This window comes from Pholcus phalangioides, unplaced genomic scaffold (genome assembly GCF_987345545.1).
Source record: "Pholcus phalangioides strain wild (caught in Gottingen) unplaced genomic scaffold, Ppha-v1.0 ptg000007l_1, whole genome shotgun sequence".
Taxonomy (NCBI): domain Eukaryota; kingdom Metazoa; phylum Arthropoda; class Arachnida; order Araneae; family Pholcidae; genus Pholcus; species Pholcus phalangioides.
Window position 1 is genome coordinate 20,772,019 of NW_028301600.1, and position 24,456 is coordinate 20,796,474.

At 35.4% G+C, this 24,456-nt stretch overlaps 2 protein-coding genes across 2 annotated transcripts in view; both read right to left on the minus strand.

Annotated features, from left to right (window-relative positions):
- The window catches only part of P5CS (Delta[1]-pyrroline-5-carboxylate synthase), a 46,596-nt gene extending 43,187 nt beyond the window's left edge, over positions 1 to 3,409 (minus strand). Inside the window, exon 1 of the mRNA XM_089232821.1 lies at positions 3,328 to 3,409. The gene's annotated coding sequence lies outside the window, so the exon portion shown is untranslated. The remainder of the gene's footprint in view (positions 1 to 3,327) is intronic.
- Positions 3,410 to 8,890: 5,481 nt separating this feature from the next.
- Positions 8,891 to 23,952, minus strand: sfl (N-deacetylase and N-sulfotransferase sfl). The gene is made up of 11 exons (XM_089232822.1): positions 23,784 to 23,952; positions 22,616 to 23,395; positions 18,824 to 19,021; positions 16,451 to 17,238; positions 16,202 to 16,317; positions 13,141 to 13,455; positions 12,864 to 13,046; positions 12,541 to 12,761; positions 12,112 to 12,457; positions 11,873 to 11,982; positions 8,891 to 11,736 (listed from the first exon to the last, which is right to left on the minus strand). Exons 2-11 carry the CDS (start codon positions 22,777 to 22,779, stop codon positions 11,511 to 11,513), a joined length of 2,667 nt encoding a protein of 888 aa, XP_089088948.1. The 5' UTR covers positions 22,780 to 23,395; positions 23,784 to 23,952; the 3' UTR covers positions 8,891 to 11,510.
- Between the last annotated feature and the right edge of the window lie 504 nt (positions 23,953 to 24,456).

Here is a 24,456-nt window from a genome sequence, read left to right on the forward strand (position 1 = left end):
TTCCGAATCCACCACGGCATAAAATCAAGAAAATACCTGTTTCCTTGAAATCCGAAATTATCTCATTATTTAACCTAGAGGTCTTCAACCTTTCAGACATCGAGGGCCAAATTAAAACTTCCCACGAAAAGCCTGTTGGCCAACAATCTGAGGTATTTAGAATTATAAGATGGAATCCATATTTACAGTGCTTTATCTCAACAGAAGGGTAAACACAGTGGCCCAAAATAATTCAAGACTTTCTTTCTTCTGAAATTATACCTTTTATTAATTCTGAAACCATACCTTTCATTAATTCTGAAACCATACCTTTCATTAATTATGAAACCATACCTTTCATTAATTATGAAACCATTTCTTTCTACTGGAAATATTTCTGATTAATTACTTCTTTTAATTTTCCTGAAATTACTTCAATTAATTAATTAATAACAATTTACTGTAATTATTTATTCCGGTAATTCTGTATAATTTCGAAAATATTATTTCTATTAATTTTGAAATTAGTTCTGGAATTTTTTTTTATAAATTATGAAATACTTTTTTCACTAATTCCGAGATCATTTCTTTCACTAATTCTGAAAATATTTGTTTCAGACGTTATTTTTAATCATTTATGAAATATTTTTATGAAATTCAGTTACGAAACAATAATTTCAGTAATTCCAAAATTATTTCTTTCGTTGATTTCGAAATCATTTCTTTCATTAATTTCGAAATAATTTATTTCAAAAAATCTAAAATTAATTTTTAATGAAGGTATTTTTCAGAATTCTGCCGAATTTTCCTCCAAAAACTATTTGATTACTGTGGCTTCAACTTACTCACAAAGCAGTCTTTTTAAATCTTCCAGCTAGCTAAAGGCATTAAAAATGCATAATTATTGAAACATATCTATAACGCCATCTGTACCTTATTTTAAAAACTTTAAAACATGTATAATTTATTCAAATCATCAATAGACGATTGAGAAGCCTGCTATGCCCATGTTCTTTTAGAAATGAAAGCTGTTAAAGGGTAAAATGCGTCAAATAACAAATAAGCACCTTGATATGTTAACAAAAGTGATTATTTCACTGGGCCAACGTTCTTCTACATCGGAATCTTGGATTATAACTTTGCTGTAAGGGTGGAGGGTTGAAAATCCATTTGTCTACGTAGGGGATTAAACCAGAGGTTCTTAACCTCTTTTCTGTGACCCAAAATCAACAACGCGACCAATGGATCTGTTCGGTTTTCAAGAATTATGAAACCAGTGTATTTACATCAGGAGTCCAGAATCAGAATTTTTATGGCGATGCCTGGCCCCTAAAGCGTGTCATAAGTCACCCTCTTGGGGGACCCGTGTGAAGAGAAAGACAAGAGAGTATGTTAATGTGGTGATATGAATGCATGTTGTGTAGAGAAATGAAAATTTTGTCGTAGTTGGTGATTTGTCTTGGTTATTTATCAGGAGTGTCAGTTGATTTCACGACCCATCTCGGGAGGCAAGTCCGGACTTCGGCAGGAGCGAAGGGTGCGGGCGCACTGAAACACTAAATTTTTGCAAAACGGGATAAAAATACTTTGATTACACTTTGACTTAAACGTTCTTAACAAAGCAAATAGCTTAAAATTCTGTCCAAGAACTCTAAAATTCAGACATCGAGCCCTCTGGTCTAGTGTTTCCCCTTCCCCGCCAAGCCAAGAGAAGGATGCAGATAGATCTAGTATCCCAGGCGCTGGATCAGATAGGGACGCTAAATTCTTATTTTAAAATTATTCAAATTTACACGAGGCAGACATTATTCATGCTTGCCCGGCTGAAAGACGGTGGGTAGTTGTGGCTCTGGGTAGATAATCGGTCCTCTAGCCTGTCAGTCCCCCCCACAACCTTTGAGTGCCTGGGGGCACACTTGACATTTTTTTTTACTTTGCAGCGGGCACTATTGTTCAAATTTATTGTCGGATGGCTTTCTCAAATGTTTTTTTATGACCATGAAAAAAAAAAAAGAATAAGTAGTTTGATATTCATTATTGGGTGGCGATGTAAATCTGGCGTACACCAGGGGGCCCATGTTATTGGGGAATTGCGAAACTTCGTTTTAGAGGGCCGCAAAATACTCCAGCCCACCGCTGTCGGGAGCTCCTTCGACCCATAGCTTAAGAACCCCTTAGATCAGCGGTTCTCAACCGGTGCTCCGCGGAGCCTCCATGGGGATCCGCGGCCGCTCGAGGAAAATTAGAAAAAACAGTAAAATTTAAAAAAATAATTAGAAATATTTTTAAATAGAAAAAATAAATCAGTAACTTTGATCAAGTAATTAAAAAATTTTCCCACGGGGGCTCCGCCATTGAATTTTTTTTACTAAAAAGGGCTCTGCGAATCAAAAAGGTTGAGAACCGCTGCCCTAGATCAAACCAAAGAAAAACAAAATCATCGTTCTGATGATAACTGGCTCTAAAGCAAGTAGATGGCGCCATCATATGGTTACAAATAACCATTATTTTGTTAATTAATAGTCCTTACGCCGGTATTACACTATAAAAGTTTGATAAAAATTATTTTATAAAACTTTAAAAATGTAACCAATAAGCAAATCTGTTAGGCCGGGATTACACTATAAAAGTTTGATAAAAGTAATTTTATAAAACTTGCAAAATGCCACCAATAAGATTATCAGTTTCATTTGCTCGAATGTAACCTATGAACTTTATTGGTTGAATTTTTTGAGTTTTATACAAGGGATTTTATCAAACTTTTATAGTGTAATGCCGGCCTGAGAAAACTCGAACCCTCAAATATCGACAAAAAACCTTAAAAAGTATCAAAATTGGCAACGAAATAAATTAATTATAAACATTAGTATTCAATGTAGTTATTGTAATGTAGTAAACATTAGTATTCATGTAAGAATAATAACACGAGTTATATGTATTAATCCATAATTGAAATAATTAAAATACGTAAAAACATGCGAAAAAAGAAATAATTGACATGTTTATATCTGGGTCAACCGGCTGCCACGTGCAAAAAAAAATAAAATCTTACGATTCAAAATATGTTTCAAATTTAATATGAGCATAATTAAATTAGTTAATTGCCAAAAATTAATGTCATAATTTGATCCATCAATGGTGTTTACGTTTCAAAAAATGACAGAAATATGCTGCTGTTAGAAGAAAACAACAACACGTGGCGTCGGTATGTGTGAGACAAAATACAAGATATAAACTTAGTATTGAAGGAAATTTTCAAAAATCGAATCAAATTCAGAAAAATTAGAATAAAAATAAATTAATATTTCGAAAAAATTCTTATCACAGCGTTTTTTAAAGCTAACTTACATAGATCATGTATCCCCAATACTGTCTGTCACATTACTCTACGTTCTCCCCGTGTGATACTGTCTTATTTTTTCTCTTCCCCGGAGTTTGTCTGATGTAATAGTTTGGCGAAAAATTGGTGATGGAAAATTGGTACAATGCGATCCTTTGGCTTCTTTCAGAAGTTGTTGGCCAATATTTCTATTTTGGTCTCTATTCCTATATTTTCCTTCCCTGTTTGTTGATCAAATCTCTTCTTAAGATTAAGGGCATAACTTCGATCAATTTCATCGAATCCCTGATTAATTTCAAGGTAAAAACGAGCATCACACATATTACGAAACGACAACAGTGTTTGGGATTATTCAACGTTTCAATGAATTATTATTATTACAGAGTGATACCTCGGCTAACGAAGGTGATTTGTTAAGGAATCACATTAGTTAGACGAAACGCTATTTCCCATATGTTTTCCATGGAAAATCGTTTAATTCATGGCCCCACAAGGGTGGGGCTGGCAGGGCTGTAGCCCTAGGGTCCGAGATGATTCTCATCATTTTTTGTTCTTTCCACGCTATGAATTCACTATAAAGTGGCCCGCCAGTGCTCCAGCCTCGGACCCCGCTCTAAGATGTGGGGGGCCATGAAAAAGACAAAAACTGACCGAAGGCTAAAACGAATAGCTTACCTTCGAACCAGTGCAGTCCCCCCCCCCCGTATTCGCGGAGGTTACCGCGAATAACTGAAACCATATAGGTTTATTGAACATCATGAGAAGAGCAGGGGGTGAATCACATAGGCGTAAACTTATTGAAAATGTTGGGGGGAGGGGGCGCTCAGGCTCATAATGGAACCTCGCTTATACGACGCGTCGTATAAATGCAAAAGCGGTATAACTGGAACTTTTTCCGAAAATTACCCCCCCCCCCTTTTTTTTACAGACGTTTTCGAAAAAAAATCTGTCGTTTTGATTCAAAATCTTATGCTTGAGAAGAAATATTATACTATCATAACATTACTGTTGCTAAAGTCTCAAGCAATTTTACGGTATTCATTTCAAGATTTAACAGAAAAAAAAAATTATTTAAACCTTTAAAACGTCCTATACATACTTGTTTGTTTTGTTTCTATATCTAAGCAAAAAGGAGATGATGTATTGAGTTCCGTTGTTGAAAGATTTTTCTCTTAAAGAAAGAACTAATAGTACATGTAATTTGTACATGTTTGCTATCAGCAAAAGGCCGGAACTAGGGGGGGGGGGAAGAGGAGGCAACTGCCCAGGGCCGAAAAATTTAGGGGGTAGCAGTTTTAGGTGGGAACAGAGAACACCGTTACAAAATTATCGAATGTGGGGGTGGCAAAATTATGTTTGCCCCGGTCGGCAAAAATCCTAGTTGCGGCCCTAGCTATCAGCATACCATAGCTCGTTCAATAATTATTTCAGTACCTGTCAAAAGCCATTGAACCAGTCAATCATCTTAAATTTTATGGCTTTTTCAGTAAAAAATATGCATGAGAAACTACAGTCGATCCCGCTTAGTTTTTTCGCTTACAACGTTTCTTCCTGATGTGTTTTTGAAAACCGGGAAACACTGTATTTCAGTGACACGTTTTTGCCAATTGAAAAATTATGTGATTCGATTGATAGAAATGGTGTTTTCCAAAGACTTGGGAGTTTGAATTGAAGTGAAAACGTCGATTAATTAAAGTGTATACAGGCAGGGCCTTGGGTAAAGCAGGAATTAGGAGGCTCTTGCGACAAGAGTCAAAGATGTTAATTGGTCAGAGAATGTATGTTGTTTGAATTTCGGGGGCTCAAAGTTATGAAGGCTTCATTTGCCCATGCAGAAATTAGGCCCTGTATACAGGGATAATGTATAGGAATGTATAGCAACTGAAGCCAAACGTCGTACAAATGAGTAAGGTCAGAAACGTAATAGGGAGACGTATAGAAAGGGTTCCATTACATTTTCCTAAATGCAGTAAAATCTCCACAAATGATCCCCTGTACTCAAACACAAATATGCATCAGTGGTCGCCTCTATTCGGCGTAAAATTTCTATGGCGGAGCCCCGTAGGCTCCTCTTTTATTCATTTATCGAATTTACTGATTTATTTAATTTTTTTCGAGTGGATGCGGAGCCCCCGGGAGGTGCACACAGAGCACCGGTTGAGAACCGCTGCTTCAGTGAAAAATTTCCCAAACTTTTTGTTCCATATATAGTCCTTCTTTAAAAAAAAAAATTCTTCCTCATCTCTCCCAACTCAAGCCCACCCATAGCATCCTATACTAAACCTATAGCTTCTACCGACCCTTTGGACTATTGCGTCGCCCCTTCCCCCAGGGAGCGATATTTCACACTTTGGAAAACACTGCTTTAGTGGCCATTCTTGGTTATTATACAACTTAATTTAATGAAAGGTCACCTAGCGGGAGACGGGAAATTGACCTTTTTATTTTTGATTTTTTTTGCACTATTTATAAATTTGTTATGTGTGTGGGTGTATATGTGTGTATGTTCTATATACAAATCTACAATTTTAGATCGATCGTCACCAAATTTTGCATATATACCAAATGGGACCCGACTTGAATGATAGGCTACTTTATAATTTCGTCAGAGCAGGGCAAATGCCCAAAATGGGCATTAATGGTTTTTGGGCATCAACAATCACTTTCCGAACGTTTACTTTGGTTACCGTGGTTCCCTAGCAGGGCCGCAACCAGGGGGGAGCAGGCGGGTCTGGTGTCCCGTGCGCTGAACCAGAAGGGGGCGACGAATTCACCTTTTAACTGCTTTTTCTACATTACAAGGGGCGCCAAATGCCGGATTGCTCCGGGTGACAAAATATCTAGTTGTGTCCCTGTTCTGTAGCAATGCGTTTCCAGACGTGTTTATGCCTTTACAATGGTTTGGCACTTCTCTAATCCTGTTAGTAATACGTATATGTATAATAGTTTATGACTTTATAATGCTATTTTGCCACATTTGCAAAATGCTATTTTGCTAAAATGCCACATTTTCAATACTCTTAGTAATGAGGCTTCTTGAATAGTCGTCATAATCATCATCAACATCGCTTTGAGGGTCAGGAAAAGGTGATCCTCATAGAAATCAGTGTTAAAATTGCCGATTTTACTGTAGAAATGCGGAAATTTGGTGGAGTTTTCTGTTACATCAATAACTTTAAAAATTGTACAGAATTTGCGATTTTTTGAAATATTGAATTCGCTTAAAGATACGAAGCCCAGAAAATTAGATATGAAGTTATACTCAAAAAAATTAGGGGGATTCGTCCCCCTCTTCTCTTCTCATTTTGCAGAATAAGAAACTGTAAAATAAAAAAAGATTTTAAGAAATGTGCAAAATATAAGTGTAAATTTTTTTTTGTTGGGCCACCCATTTGGCTCAGGTTCCTGGAGCATTACCCCAGCCTAGTTTCGAGCCTAGGAATTATCATTTTTAGTTTTTCAAGCTACGAATCCATTATAGTGAATCCAATACCCGTGAAAAGTCTGGCTTTGGGGGCCTGCTAAAGATCCCAGGCTAGAAGCCTTCTGCAGTATGTGGGAGTCCATGGCCCTGCTTATAGCCCGATGAGTGCCCTCCCCCCGGTAAACACGCCACTAGATGCCACGGACGGGCTGTAACTAGGAGTGAAGATCATTTTATTGTCGGTGGGGGGGAAGCATCAAAATGCCTCCTCGAGATCGACTGAGATGCCTCAAGACAGGGGCGTAGCCAGAAATTTCGTTCGGGGGGGGGACCAAAGTGACAGAACAATGGATTTGGCCATCTTTTTCCCTTTTTTCGGTCATTTTCTCACATTTCGGGGGGGGACCAGACCCCCAAGTCCCCCCCCCCCCCCGGCTACGCCCTTGCCTCAAGATATTTAAAATTTCTAAGTGCTGCGAACGTAAACAGGGTATGTAAAACTCCCCCTCTTTGCGGTCATCGGCGGGACAAAAAGAAATTCGTCCGTAAAAAAAAGAAGTGACCGTGAGAGGAGGAACCCCATTAAAACCTTGAGAATAATTCACTAGTTTTGAAATAAACACAATTTTGAATAACATAAGTAAGAAATACTACATACTTTTAGAAATTTCCCAATTTAATTTACAATGGTACATAGAAAAAATTACAGTAATTTCCGATAAATATGTCGCATCCTGAAAAAAGTTTTTGCGGAAAAATCGCCACTTTTTTTTTTTTTTACATGTCACAGCTTCGTATAAAGGCCGAAACACACTGTACTGACGTGACGTGATTATTCCGAGTCTAGGTGTGGAAAACGTATCCATGCGATTTTTGGGGGGGGGGGGGGGGTTGAGCCAGCTATCCAAAATTAATAGGGGGGTCTCGATCCCATTAGTCTATACTAATACAAGTTTACGCCTATGACAGGTTCCAAGCACTTCCCTGTGAAAAATCGGGGTCCTCGCGAAAGATCTCAGTCCAAAAGCCCGGTCCAACGGAGACGGGATTATTTTAGTCGTGGAGGGAGGGAAGAGTATGTAATTTTTTCACCCTCTCCGCAGAAAAAAATCGATCGAAACGATATTTCCTTCCCCCCTCCCTCAAGATTTCCGCCTGTGAAAACTGCCTTCTTCCGTAGTTCCGGCCCTGGCTACCTAAGTGTTGGGGTACTGGAGACAGGGCTGCAATTGGGGGGGTCATGTGTTGAGGGTGCCGGACCCGGGGGGGGGGGGAAGCAAATTTTAACCTCCCTTCAACATTACTTGAAATATTTAAAATTTCTAAGAGTGATGCTAACGTAGTTTGGGAATCCCTGACTTGTAAGGAGGAAATATTTCATATTCCTAATATTAGAATGCAATGGTACCTGGCTCAGGGGTTTTGAAATTTTCCATTCATTTCTTTTTTTGTGTGGTAATTTTATTTTACTATTATGTATTTGATTCCTCATCAAAGGCACCGGAACCTAGGAGAGGAGGATATTTGAGCCCCACCCCCAATAAATTTTGTAAGGGGGCTGAGCTTTCCCCCAATAATTTTTAGAAAAACAGCCAGCAACTTTCAGAGCTCTCTCCCCACCCAATGTTAATTTCTTCATGTCAGCGCCTCTGTTGTGAAGGCTCGAAAAATCAGGCCTTGTTAATAAGATTTTAAAATCGTTGTCACTTTTTACCTCTTCCCACTTTTTTTTTCTTTTGTTGTCTCATGTCCCATCCCCAAGGGTCACGCTCAACAAAAGAAGAAATGCTCCTGAGTTTACTGACAATACAAGCAAGAGAAAAGATTCTCTCCCCCCCCCCCCCCCCAATTGGGGAAAGTGACTTCACTAAGTGCTTTAGACATTAAGGTTATGAAACAAAATCTAAGGTCCATCATATGTATTTGTCTAATTACAGTGTTTTATTTTTGATATGTTATGTGTAATAGAATTTGCATATTGTATTTGTATATTTGGAATAGAATTATGTGTAATGAATTAGTGTATATACACGATATGTTAGGTAACATTTCAAAAAGTCAACGCATACATCGAAGTATTTGGCTGTCAATTGATAATCAATTTATAAAGGAAAAATGAAAGAGGATAACAAAAGTACCATGACAACTATCATTAAAAAGAAATTTTTATTACAGGATTTAACTTATTTTTTAACAGAGTGAAAAAAAAGCTCCATAAAATTACTCATGCTTTAAAACAGCATGAACTAAAACACAAAAAACAATGAATGAAACAGTAAGATCGGGCATTTATGTTTTTTTTGTCTAGCCAATTGAAAAATCATTGGAAGTTTGAAAATCCATAATTTCTCAGAACTTATTATGGTAATTGTTTGACAAGCAGAATATAGGAACATTTATATTGAAAATAATGAAAACCTTTTTTTGTATTTTTACTCATGAAACAGCTTTGGCAATTTTTTCTGAAAATGAAATTATCCTAAAATTCTATTGATTTTCGTATTTAATGAAGTATAATTTTTTCTCTCGATTCATACATGGAAAAATACTTATTTTCAAACTGGCTGCTTAAAATACTAAGTGATATAGATAAACGTGCACCTTGTTTTCCGTTGCATGAAAAAATAATGTCTTGATATTACCTCCTGGTAACGTTAAAAGTCATTTTAACTGCACAAAAACATCTGAAACTGGATTGATATGATGAAAAGAATTTGCTTACTATAAGTATTCCAAATTCATTAATTTTATATCTCTCATTATATATATATATATAAATGCAGAGCAAGGAATACTTATACCCACAGCATGAACACCAACTATTCAATAACAAAAATAAATCAACTTTGAATTACAGATGTCTTCTCCCCATTCCCAGATACTGTTTCTGCGAAACATAGTAAGTCTCTCTCTCAAAGATGGTTTAAAGCAAATACATAGTGTGAACTTTCAATTAAAAAAAAAAATTCTGCTCACAGATGAAATTATCGTAACAAAAAAAGATCACACAAAAATACTTAGCAAAAAATATCTCATGAAGTAGAAACTATGTATATACACCATCAATACATTCATTTTGATACATTGGAAGGGAGAAGGTAGTTGACTTACTCAATTGTGGACCCCTTTCCATCTACTTGTAATTTATCTGAAACATTTTTAATTAAGGATTCTATCTGATTGATACCCTCAAAATGGCCCAACCTTATGAGGTAACAGCTCATATCCCATACAGGGAAAAAGAAAGGGCTATGACTGGTTTTATTATCTGATTGAGACTGCTAAAGCATGTTAGACAGGGTGCATAGCTAACTCCTCAAACTGCAAATTACTGGAAAACCATTGATTCTGGAGGCATACTTCTAATTAAAAAAAAGTATCCAAATAACGTGTTGATCTCAGATACGTCATTCATATTGCAAGGGGTTGTATAGTTATTGAAATGAAATAAAAAAATTAACTTTTTATACAGACACACTGTGCTCAAAATCAAAAACTCAATTAGAAAGTTGTTGTCCAGTCACTACCGAGGCCAACAAAAGAAATCCTAGGTTTCTAACTGCAATATTTACTGAGATATTCGATTTCAAAAAATGGAGAAATTGAAAAAAAACATGAAAACTAAAGGGAAAAAGTATTTTCCGTTAGTCTGTGCTATTTTTTTTTAAATTTTCCCTAATTTTGTGAATTTAAATATTTCAGCCAATATTGCATTTATAAATGTAGAATTTCTTCTGTTCACTTCAAGAGAGACAGGACAATAACTTTCCAACTGGGGTTTAGAGAGCACATGGTGTCCATATAAAAAGTTATTTCTTTATTTTAATAACTATACAACCCCTTGCAATATCAATGACACGTCTCAGGTCCACGTATTATTGGGATACTTTTTCTTACTGGAAGTATGCCTCTAGGATCAACAGATTGCCCGTAATTTACAGTTCGAGGAATTAGCTATGCACCCTGCATATGTTATGCAACTTATTGTTGCATAGGATTTATGGAGTCTTAATGAAGGATCCAACTCTTTTTATACCTGATTGATTGATGAATAGGTACCAATGCAAAAAATAGCTATTCAAGAAGTGAAAAATCATATAACATACTAAAAAAAATGGGTAATAGCTACACATACAGTTTTATGCTCTGATTTGCAGTGTCCTCAAATAAAACTACATTGATTTTTTGTCCCGTCTTTGTCTATTACTATCCACCTACATTTCCCACATGCGAAAACTTTGTTTAATACCAATAATGATGCACCAAAATGAGTAATGTTGATGTGTTGGACTGTTAACAGATTAAAACCACCAAGAAAACAAATTATCAAATGCTGGTTCATAAAACTTTACCACATATGAAATTCATGCCCACAAATTTTTACAACATGGCACTCAAATGCATGCACTACATGCAAGTCTTAAGCAATTTGGGCCAAAATGCCCAAGAATCACAAAAAGTGTTGACAATTAGAAATTATTCTAACAAATTTGTGATACACAATTTTCCAATACAAATAATTCATTAGCTTTTATCTAACCATAGAATATAATTTGTAGACATAACACTTCAGACTTTCGTGGACATTATAAACAACAAAGGTGATTCACCTAAACATCAAACATGGCAATAACATGACTAAAATAAATATTACATATTTTGCAAAGCACATTAGCATCAGTGCTTAGATGAGGTGAGCAAAATCTTGAAATATATGGCAATTATATACAAAATAATATATATGTTTTTTATTATTATTAAGGAACACTACGGTCCACGTGACAATTCTCGTTCAAGCCAATATGGAACTGGCTGCCTCAACTTTGCAAGCAATTTTGATAGAGCTATATTGTGAGGTTGATAAAAGACATTTAAAAACTTTTCAGATTGTGAATCCATGGGTGGATACTGCCGTCCTTTGCTTCGTCCAAGGCACTTGGTACTATTTCTGTCTTGATTTACTTGGCAGAAAAAACCCTTTTTAGGATCATATCTAAAAGAAACAAAAAACTTTAATTTGTTTCTTTGAATTCATTCATTTTCATTATTAATCTGATCATAGAAATCTTGATCAATCTTGAGCTAATTTATCATTTTCTGTAAGAAAATATATATATATATATACACACCTCAACAGATCTTTGTAATTAAGAATAGGTTTAATTTTAAGAAACTGCTGCAGTTTACTCATCAATGCCACGGGATCAGACTTTAACTCATCACCATCGATGATCATTAACTGAAATTAGAGAATCAACATTAAGTTAAAGTAAAAGATGAAACATTTTGAGGGAAAAGAAAAACACTTGAGAAAAATTGTGATGTATGTTTTGAATATGTCCCAAAATCAAAAGACAAACTTGCATACTTGCTGTGGCGGATACAGGTTAAGCCATCTGTCTAAATGCTGTGCATACATCCCTGGTACTAAACATCTGTTTCTTAAATCACGCAATGGACGACTGCTTTTATCACTAGCTGTGACAACATCTCTGAAGCTGTAGTTCAATGCCACTGGATCTCTGTGAGCTTGCTGATGAACATACCAGGAATAGGCTCGCTTGACCGGACTGATTAGGATTGTCACTAATTTGGCATTTGGAAGTAGTGCATGAGCTCGAATTGGGACTAGTTCACCATCAAAATATGTAGCGCTTTTTTCAAACAGATACCTATCGGTACTGTTCTTTGGCACAGGGAAAAAGTTCATGTACCTAGGTGAGGTAAAACAAAATTTTTTAATAAAAATCTATTTGATTTTTTAACGATTACTAGCTGTGAAAAGACATTCATTTACCAATCAAGGCCTTTGTAATAGTTGCGCCCATTGAAGAACTGGACCTCCTCAAATGTTTCAGGTGATGGGTAGTTACTAACAATTGCAGGATGCATAGACAAAAAAGTATACAGAGCAGTGGTTCCTGTTTTCTGAGGGCCAATCACAAGAAATTTTGGCAACTGTTCACATGACTTTGAACTTGACCAAATGGCTTTATGCCGTTTGTCATTACATGGGTTCTGAAAAGTATGAATAGTTAGAATGCATATGATCATTTTATTTTAAACAATGTATCAGCTAGCAAATAATATAAAAATATTTTCCCCCCTATATAAACATACCATCCAAAGAGGATCACTTTCTTCTGGATACATTTGAAAGTACTTGTCCGCTAGCTGGAGTGGTGGAAGTGTTATAAGCTGTAAATTTGTCCAACATTGAACAAATTTGATAACCGACTCAAATGTGTACAATGCAAGCCGGTCATTTGCATAGTTTGAGAAGTGAGTCATAAATACCTGGATCTGTAACATCAAAAGCATCAATGACATTAAAAGACCAATAACCTCTATTAGAAAAATCAAATTTTAAATAAGATAGTGATAAAAAAAAACTTACTGGATTATACACAAAAGAGTAAAATAGCTCGCCTCCTTTAATAGAACTTTCTAGTTTTTCTGGGCCACCTGGATAGCGATCCAAGTAAATTGTGTGGGTGAAGAGACCACATGTTTGTCTTGGCAATATCATGATATTTCTGTGGATAAAACCTCGCCGTAGTCTTGCAGGTCGAAGATGAGGATATTCTTCTGTACTTGTGACCCGAACATTCCAAACACGTTTCCAGGCCTCATATAATATTTCATGAACAGGATATACACCAGAATGATGAGGGGCGACTGAATAACCTGAGTCTAAGGGAATGTTTTTATTCTGCAAAACATTGTCTTTAGTTAACTTTATGGTTTAACTTTACAAATTGAATTTCAGAAATTACAAAACTTAAAACCAAGAAAAGCATTAGTATTAAAATAAAATTCATAGCATATTTACATTAACCATGACATATAGGTGGATCAAATATAAGCTGGAATTTCATTCAGAATGGTGAGGGGGTCGGAGTGGCCCTCTAATGATTACAGGCCGGTGGTTTGGATGTTGGCAGTGTCTTACCTCTTTTTATTATCTACAGCAACTTGTATCTATACCCAGTAGCACAATGAGCAAGCAAGAGGTAGATACATCTGTTGTGCAGTACATTATTATAAAATTGCTAACTAAAAAAGGTGTAGAACACAATAAAAAAAAATATGCACAGTACAAGGAATAGTCTTCAAAACTGTAAGATTGGCTTAAAAGTCTTTTTTAGTAGGATTTGGTCAAAAACGAACCCTACCATAGACAAGTATCACAGCAGAAAACACTTGTGCTCTTTCCTAAATTATTGAAACAGATGGCCACACAAGGATATAAGAGATAGCATTAACAGTTGGTACAGTATTAGCTATGGGAGAGCTCAATCTATCATTGAGGATGGCCTAGACTCTGTAGTACCAGCAATTGTCTGCTAGGTGAATTCCTCATGGCGTTCTTTTCCATGACAATGCAAAAAGCCATACATTGCTACATTAACAGCTGAAAATGGTTCATTGGCTTGTTCTGGAACACCTTCCCTACAGTCTGGATTTACTGAATCCCCCAAAAATAATTCTGGTTTATATTTGATTTGCCCTCGTACCTGTAAATCAAAGATTACATTTTTGAGGTCAATATATATAAAATGAATAAAAACATGCAATATCATACATATATATATATATATATATATATATATTAAAATAAAGCTTAGAATAATGTGAAGATTTAATACCACCCACTATGGGATCATCTACTTCCCTCCTTCAAAGAAGAGTTATTGTTTTTAATTTCATATTTTTACTCTCATCAGCACGTTTTTATTAAGGAAATTTCCTCATGACATTTAAAATAATCAACATTACCCTCTCCCACCGCCTGCTTGGAATCAAGCCTCTCCATAGTGGCAGTGTTTATCGTCAGAAGGGGGGGTGGTAAAAATAAATTTCTACAGAGTGGCATAAGGTCAAAGGTTTTGCATGGTAACCTTATAAGTTTCCCTCTAGGTTTCTCCTGTTAAAATCCTTAGTTCATCTGCAGCAACTACAAAACTTTAATTATTTGCATATACCTGGCTAACCTATGCACCTTGCAAGGTTTAAAGTAGTTTTATCAGCCTTAAACTATTTTTAAATTTTTTATAAACAGTAGATAAATCGCATAAAAAACATCATGAAAAGCAATTTCCATAAGCTCTTGTTATGTAGGTCATTTAAAAAAAAAGGTGTACATTCCAGATTTTTAAAATAAAAAATTCAAAGTTGAATTTTCAAAATAAAATTGATCTCAAATTATAGCCAATGACTTGAAGTTTAATATTTCATAAATACTTTTCACTTTTATTTTGTAATAAAAGTGAATATCTGAATGGTGCTCGCCTTGGAAACTACTCCTAAACATCTCCAAAACAGTTTTTTCATGAAACTTACCCATAAAAGATCTCCCCTTGAATTTCCTTTTACTCAATTAATAATTCTTTAATCACAGAGCTTTCCCATCACAAATACCTGAGTGTGATAATTTCTGCCAACCTTCATTGGAACCTCCACACAGTGCCGTCTTAACGCATGGGCCCGGGGGCCTCACAGAAATGAGATCTGGTTGAAATTTAGAATTAACCAGGTAGGGCCTCAGAAAAATCGCTTGGCCCGGGGGCTCATGATGCTCTTAAGACGGCCCTGCCTCCACAAAGATTATATATTTCGAAAATGCCTTCAAAAACTTTTTTTCCCCGTCGTAACCTCAAATATTCCGCCCTCCACCTCCAACATCTATGCTTCCAAACTTATATCCTTCCTGTCCTCTCCTATGCCTGCGAAATTTGGGATCCTTATACACAAAGCAATATAGTTAAGCAGGAATCTACCTACCTACCTAAAATAAATCTACCTACTTTATTTTAATCTGGTACTAAAGACTTAATATGAATCTTATATATATATATATATGTCATTTTTTTAAAGTCAAATCCAAAAAGGTCAATCAAGCATGAAAAGTGAACCTTTTAATGAGCTCAAAAGTGTTATCAGATCCATTCTGGTATAAAAATATATTTCCCAAATGACCATAATAGTGGACATTTTAAAATACGAAAAATTTCGGGACAAGAACAAAAATAGTTTTTAATAAGAAATTTTTTTTTCTTCAAAATTTTGTCAGTTTTATTCATCTGTGGCACATATATAAAATGTGATTCCAAGTTTTCGAAAAAAAAAGTCCAGAGAGATTTTGTATCAAGTCTCTTTGTTTAACACTTTTTTTCAAGATGGGACAGCCAGGTTTTAAGGCTTTGCACTACACAAACAATAATTTAAAAAAACATTAGATACCATCTGAAACAAATTAAGAAATACCATATGACAGAGAATTAAATGAAGAACTACAAAAAATTTAAAGTACTACCAGAGTGCTCTGAAATTTTGTAAAAAAAATTAAGTCTCGGAAACAGTTTATACACTTTTTTTTGGAATGACCTTATTTGTATTGCATAAAAAAAAAAGAAGAAAAAATGATAGACTCAATGGTGTAACCAACCAGACATTACCTTTGCGAATTCCCTATTGAGTTTCATTTCCATTTCTAAAACTGTTATATTGTCAAATAGATGAGGTTGGGAATGACTGTACATATGGCAGAACCACCAAAATGATTTAGCATTTTCTGCAATTACAAGCAGAAATATATACATAAATATGTATCTTAAATGCGTTGTCAATATCTTCTTCACTGCTTAATAATGGACATACATCATTTAAAAAAATAATAATACAGCCAATACAATGTAAGAATTTACCGATCAGCAGATCATCGCCTTCATTTTCTTCGGAGGTTCCTTTTTGGTAATATTTCCCAGAAAATCCAAGATTGAATCGAAACCCTGATACTGTTCTTTGAATTCGTGACTGAGCACTAATTAAAGCCATCACATCTGTGGGTTTCATCCGAGTACCTTTCTCTCCCACAAATATGTCATCTATGTCAACAAGGACATATCTTTGCAATGGAAGACTGAGTTTTCCATGAGACAAGTATGAAATTGAGTCCAAAAATAATAGCCTATGAAGCCAAAATTGGAAACCATTTCCAAACAAGATTCGCTTTATACCGTCAAAGGTTCCACGGTCTTCCACAACAGTCGTTAACATTGGATCAATTCCTTTAGCAGCAAAAAATTTATGGAAGTTTTGTGATCGTGCTGTTGCCAAAGCTTCATATGTGGAGTGATTTGGCTGAAATACAGTCCAGTCTGATCCAGGAATATTGCCGTAAAAAATTTCACCAGACCTTGTAATCCTTAGCACAGCGGAGTTCTTATTTAAATGAACATCTTTAAGTGCAAGGTTGGTATGCACATAAAGAGGAAACCCTTTCAACTGAGCACCTACAAAACTGTCTTCTTGAGCTTTTAAAAATCCAATGATTCCAACATTATATTCAAAACAGTATTTATCAAGTATCTGCCTACTCCAGCGATTCAAATGTAAATACTTTTCATAGTTTTCAAAAACAATGACAGCAAATTTTCCTTTGTCAAGGTTTGTTAACAGAGGAAGACTCTTTCCAGCAATTTCTAACTTGAACCTGGAAATTGAAAACTGATTTGTTTATTGTTCACAAAAAAAATTCACATGAAAAAACAGTAAAAACAGTAAGACATCTCACCAACTTGATATTTTATATTTTGACAATTACAAAATATCTTTGCCTCCTTAAAACCTTATTTCGACAATGAAAGAGATACTGCGTTGTGTTTCCCCCCCCCCCCAAATTAAGTATGTTTTTTTATCCCCCAACCTGTCAGATCAACTGACAGTAAAGGGAGACAGCTTTTGTTCTCATTTTGATAATAGAAAAAAAGACAGATGGTGTTCCAAATATTCCATTCCCCCCCTTCTGGGTAGTATAGGAAGTTCTGGGAGTACAATACAAATAATAGAAAAAGAATATTTCTCTTCCTTGGGTTTTTTAAAATTATTCTCAAAGTTGGGGAAAGGGCAGTATCACCTGTACAAAATCAGAAAAAAGTTTTCTTGATAAAAGATGTGGCATTTTACAGAGGGTTTGGTTGTTTCCACCATGCCAGTTATAATGTGGATCAGTGAAATTTATAAAACCACGGAGAGGGTTAATAATAGTAGATAATCTTACATGGTTTTTTTTATCCATTAATCTCTACAATGCGATTCTCGTAGGAGACTTTTCTTTTCCAAAGATTATGACGTCAAACATGATAGAGCTATCTTAATGTAAAAGCATGAGAGGCTTGTACTTATTTTCATTGAATATACTGCAACCCTTTGTTGAATTGTGCAACAAATCAGGGAACAAAGAAAAAGTGCAATATACAGTGGAGCCCTGGTTATATGTCATTCAAGAGGCTATGCCAAACACACAAAGATAATATTCCTGCAATTTAATAAATACCTGTAATAAATAAATGCTTTGATTGCATTTTAATTTTTAAAATTGTATTATTTAACCTATAATTGACACAACATTACTACGGCTTAAATATCAAGTACTCACTGTTTTCTATACTTTTCAAGATTTAAAATAAAAACCCATAATTTTAAACCTTTTGGAAAATGCCTTATCATATATTTTAGTTTGGTTTCCATATCTGAGCTAAGACCAGATAAAAGAGCTGATAATTTACAAGTTTCTCATCAGCGGACCTGCACCCTTCCAAATGCTTTCAATGCATTTTCCTTCAAGAAAAATTTTATTGCTGACAATGAAAAAAAAAAAAATCACACTTAAAACCTGCTCCTTTGGAACTAGCTACTTGTGTTGAATTCTCAGAAACAAGTAATTACTCACATACGTGTCCAATCTAAAATGATCATTAGTTGGTCAAATGCTTATTTTTGTATCTCTCTAAGGTTTCAATCGCTCTAAAGTTTATGGCTTTTGCAGTTATAATATTTCAAAGATTTGGGGTTCGATTTACAGTTGAAACGTCACGGCACTGTGGTGGTCGAGTGTTGGACTTGCATCACATCACAAGTACCTGGGTTTGAACCTCACCGCCACCAAAGTGGTGGTCGGCTGAATTTGGTTTTCTGTGGTTCCCAACTTTGAGTTATGAATGCGAGTTAATCTCCCTGTTGAAAAAGCTCGCCACAGAGGAAAATTGAAAAAAAAGAATGTAAAATAAGTAAATTACTTCATTCGAGTAGCTTCCAAGATTTCAGATATCTGCCTACCAAGCTGCGAGTACTGCGTTTCTAAAAATACTAGAACTTTTGCATCGAGTCTCAATTGTGCACTAGATGCATGAACATTTGCGTGTCGAACTCCCATTGAATCATCAGATCCTTCAGATTTGCAATGGAAAGAGATCTCTTTGCGGATTTTTGAATCACTATATAAATATATAAACAAACATAGAAATAAGTTTATTGAGAAAAAACATAATACAAGAAAACATTACAACTGGCAAAGAATTTGAAATATATAAATGAAAGAAGGTAGTTTATGGTGCTGTAAAAACTATGAACAATACATGTTCATACTACCAACAAATTGGAAGCATTAATCTTCGAATAGGCAAGTGTACCTCCCAGGTGCATTGTTATGATTCACAAGTCCATGTTGGAAAAGAGGTGTCCCTACCTACTAGAAGGTTAAATACAACCCAATTCTCAATCTAACACTGGGGTGGCCAACTTCTTTCTGTTCAAGGACCAACGTAATGGCCAGCTGCAGCATCGTGGGCCACATTATGGGTGTCACTCCAGTGTGTAAGCCACACCAGTAAAATGATCCTGAAAACTCATACATTTTTTATACACCATAAGTACAGCAGAATCTCGATAACTTAATACTCTAAAATAGTGGTGCCCAACCTTTTTTCTGCCATGCCCCACCTAAGCATCTTATAAAATCCTGATTCCCCCCCCCCCCCAGAGACACGTGGTAGTGGTGGGGGGGGGGGAAGAGACGAGTTTGACAGTTAATGAGTGTCCGTTTATAGATAGCTAAATTTACCGATGCCTGTTGACGTAATTTTAAAAAAAGTCTGTTATCGGGGGTTTCTGTTAAAGAGGAGTGTTTGTTGAGGAAGGTTTTATTGTAGTTTTTATTATTTGAAAGGGATCTCCTATCCTCACGTGGAGGAGGCCAAAAAATCTATCAACCTGGTCTAAAGCAGAGGTTTTCAACCTTTGAGACAATACAGTGCAGGTCAAAAAAAAAAAATTTCTATCAAGCTCAATAAGTCATACCGTTGTATCTATATTCACACAGTAGCATCTTAACATGTGGATTGAACTGGGCCTTACATTATTGAATTTTATTTATTATGAGATAATTTTCTCAATAAATATGACTTTTTTCCCCCCACCCCTAAAAATCATGTTGCCCCATGTTGGGAATCAAGGCCCTAAAAGTATTGATGAAAATGTTGACAGCAAATGTTGGCCGCAAGGTTTAATTTGATCTAATCTAAAAAAATTATCTGCAATTTTCTATGAAAAGCTTCTGAATAATCTCAAATTATGGTGAAAAAATGAGTATCAAAATATGTTATTTGCGAATGAGCAGAACAATTGCAGAAAGTCAGAAAAACATTTATTTTTTAAAATAAAAAAAGAAACTATTTTTAGCTTATTCAAATATCGGCCAATTTTCAATGTACAGTATACTGTTTCGTCGCCAAATTTTTGTATGCGCCAAAACAGTGATATGTCACCAACATAATTCTTCCAGGTCCTAAAACGTAGATGGTGCCACTGCGCCAGATTTTCTTTTCCAGCTTATTGTCATTATTTCGTTTTGCTCAAAGCTGGTTTTGCTTTTTTTGTGCCATTTTTCACGGCATTTTCTGGTTTTTTCAGCATTATGGCTGATCGCGTAGATTTAATGTATTTGCATTGGCTGCAATTTAAAGGGCAGAGAAGCGTTATCAACTTCTGTATGATGATGGGCCTGTGATTGGGCAGTAACCCTAGCGCATAGCCATAGCGCTTGTGGTGGTCCAAAGTTGACATTTTCAGGTACGGGGACAGTCCCCCACAATGCAAGAAGCGATGTCTGAGTGCGAATGTAGGTGGCGAAGCCATTTACGTGCACCAGGCACGCGCCGTACGAAGTACCGCCTACAGATTTATTTATTAATATATCTTTAGGGGGGGGACATTTGTTTATTAATATATATGTAGACATATTATATATAAATTACATATATATATATATAATTTTATTATATTTCCACATGTTTTGTTTTTTGGTATTGGGGCAGTAACCCTAGTGCCAAAGCGAGTAGGGTGATATAAAAAGTTGCCAAAATCGCGGTATACCGTATATTGGGAATTTACACGAATATCTTTTGCTCAAAATTTTCAGCTATCAGTTGTGGATACAGTTTAAAAACAGTGGAAAATGGCCGTACCCCCCCCCCCCCATAAAACCTCGGAATGGTTTGCACACTTTTTCTGGGAATGACCTGTAAAAGGAACCCCCCTTTTTGCCAAAAATAAGAGGGGCGTTTTTTATACATGAATAGTATTACAAATACAGTAAAACCTTGTTAAGTCGTCACCCTAATAAGTCGTCACTCCGGTTAAGTCGTCATTTTTGTTCAGGCCCTTCCACCTCTCACAGACAACAATGTTATGAAACCCTCGTTTACTCGTCGCTAATTTCGGTTACCTCGTCATTATGAAAAAATTTGAGAAAGTGGAACAGACTATTTTTATGGCTCCCATTAAAAAAAACAGCTTGTTAACAGCATTGCCACATATGCTTAAAAGTCACCATAAAACTCTATTTACTACCCAAACGGAACAGTTTGAGTAACAAAAGTTACGCTGGGGAAGTTCATTTGCCGACTAAGGTTTTTGGAACGTTGGGGACTGTTCAAGCTAGATCTCATTTCTGCATGGGCTCTACTGGAGAAACTGCGAGACACCCAGGCTCTGTCGCAAGAAGCAACGTAAGCACTTCGGCCCCTGGGGGGGGGGGGGACCAGGACATCTTCGGCAAAACCAAAATTTATTGATACGTCAAAGATTACACATAGTGCAAGGAAATCAAAAATTATGTAAATCAAGGAATCAAATCAAATTAAGTCAAAGTGAAACGCGCGGGCACGGATAATAAATAATCATAGAAAGCATGGGCTCCACCAATTTAGAGCTTGAAATTTAAACAAAATATCTTTGTTGAAAAAAGTAGACATTCTTTCCGAAGTTGAGGTCTTCTATTTACTTTTCCCTGCCCAGGGCCCCTTCACCAAGTCAAAAGTGTTTGAGATTCCTTTGTAGTTGTATCATGAACTACTGATGAAGAATTAAAATACTAAAATATTAAATTTGATGTCTCTGTAAAATTAATGTGCAATAGAGAGTTCTATTATGAAGAAAAGCTACTTATAGCTTTAGACTAACAGAGCAACTGTTAGTCTAAATTAAAAATTACTAGTATAAATCAAAATGTACAGTACATTTTACCACAATAATTTAAGTAATAAGAGATAAAAAAAGGTAAGAAATTACTATTATTTTTTCTTCCGAGATCTATAAATTTTATTATTGTTATTTTGATTCATACTTTAATAAATTTCATATTACTTTAAATTTATACGATTTTCACAACATTCCACATTGAAACTGACAGCACTCCATTTAAACCGTCATAATTTTTCGATAACTTGAGGTGACGACTTATCAAGGTTTTACTGCATATCTTTTTCAACTTTTCTTCTCAATTTTAAGCTTGAAAAATCAGTGGGTTCCTTATACACATTAAAATAGGATACTTTCTATTTTAAAATATTTATCTGAAACAAAATTTAATTTATCAAAGCAAGTTCACCCAAATAATGCCAAATTTAACTGGACAACCTTATACTGATCTGTAAACCCCATGATATTCAAGCACTTCTACAGAATGCTCAAACATTCTTTGTGAGCTCATTTTTAAAATTAAATCATTTACTATAAAATAATTAACATACCTGTGCAGTTGTGCAATGTAATATGTGCATAAGATTAAAGATATTGCACTCAAGATGCAAGCAGAAAGCCACCATCGTCGAATTGTAGGTCTGTAGGCATAACAACAACGTTGGAACGCACTTGTCATAAAACGTTTGACTCTACGTAAACAAAGTTCCACCATGCCTTCTAAGACTTCAGCACAAAACAAAGGATTCTGACTATAACATAAATGTGAAGTCAGAAGTCCTATGAAATACTATACATTCCATTATTTATGCTCTGTAGAATAGTTCAACACAGCAAACTTGATAAATAATTACAACATCATCAAATTTCTTCAAACATTCAAACAACTTTTACAGTATGTACATTGGTAATTTTCCAAGTCCGGCTGGTATTAACAAAGTAAACCATATTTCACCATAGTTAAGTATTAAATCTCCTACAACAGGTAACAGCGAGTTATCACAAACTATAATAAAGAGCACAAAAGTGAAATTCGGTACACAAAAAACATGTTTTTTCAGCCCATTTTCAATAATTGCAATAAAAAACACTTTTAATATGATGTTTATGTTCTATACATAGCTGCCATCATGATGAAATGTTACGGAGAAGCTAACATTCATTCATTAACTGTCGTCATTCATGAATTTTTTTTTTTCAACGATTGTGCTGAAGAGTTTTAAGTGTTATCTATTTGGCACCATAAACGCCCAAAGCTTCTTGTTGGAAAATATTGTAGCGCTGACCACATCCTTCAGGAAGTTCTCAAGTTCAAGGCTGTGATACAGGGTCTAAAGAAAATTGAGAGAAAATACATGAAATAGTTTAGCAATATTCAGATATAAAATCCAGAAAAAATTATGATTTCCTCTTATATTTTTCTACTTATTAGATAAGTGTTGATTTCAGTAAACGTCGATTCTAAATCAAATGTTGACATGCGATCTGATGAAAGACCGTCATTTTTCTTCTACGTTTAATATCGTATTTTTACGTAAAAAAATAATGAAAATGGAAACGGGAAATTTTATGACTATTGGTTCAAACACCAAACACGTGTATAAATTTTTCCCTGGTTATTTAGAGACAACTAAACAATCAAGATAAAAGATAGCAAATATTGCTTGTAAGGGAGAGCCGACTTTACATTTGTTTATCTATTACAAATAAAAAACTTACAAGTCCATAATGTCGCTGGTGGTGTTGAACGCTTATCAATTGGTTCACATTTTCTATTTTTTAAGAATAGGGTCCAGATCGTGGATGTTCTATTATTATTTATTATATTACTATGATGACGTACCTTCCATGGTTACGACCATCAAACACAATTGTCACCGATTTTATTAGTACTAAAATAAGGAAAGTTTTTCTTTAATTCACTTCTTTTTTGGAAGAATAAAATAAGTAAAGACGTCATAATCATCACTATCATCTTTTTCAACGCTCTGACCATATGTACTCGAAAAATACGCAAAATCAAAATTCCAAATGTCACGCTAAATGTGTGCGAAATTGCATAAATCACTAAAAAAATACAATAGTGGGAAAGAAGCATGAGCATGAGGTTTTTTGGATCACGTCATATTTCCCTCTTTTAGTGGAAGGTAAAATTTACCGGTACAGTGACTGTACACTCAGTGACCAAAAAATTAAGAACATCCCCTCACTCAAACATCAAAGTTCAACATGACCGTGCAGCACGTACGCTGGCGTAATAAACCAGATTTGATGATAAAAAGCTTTCTCCTGGTCAGAAGCACCAGTTAACGCAGCAATTTGCGTGTGCACGAAGAAAACAATAGATTTGAGTAACTTTGAACGTGACATGGTTGTGACCGTCAGAAGGGGC

What these genes read in the sequence shown, in the direction of transcription:
- sfl (XM_089232822.1), bottom strand. Translation starts at nt 22,779, where the DNA reads ATGGTGGAACTTTGTTTACGTAGAGTCAAACGTTTTATGACAAGTGCG. An exon ending in AGGCGATGATCTGCTGATCG is followed by an intron (nt 16,318 to 16,450) that starts GTAAATTCTTAC and finishes TTGTAATTGCAG; the next exon opens with AAAATGCTAAATCATTTTGG. An exon ending in AAAGTGATCCTCTTTGGATG is followed by an intron (nt 12,762 to 12,863) that starts GTATGTTTATAT and finishes CATACTTTTCAG; the next exon opens with AACCCATGTAATGACAAACG.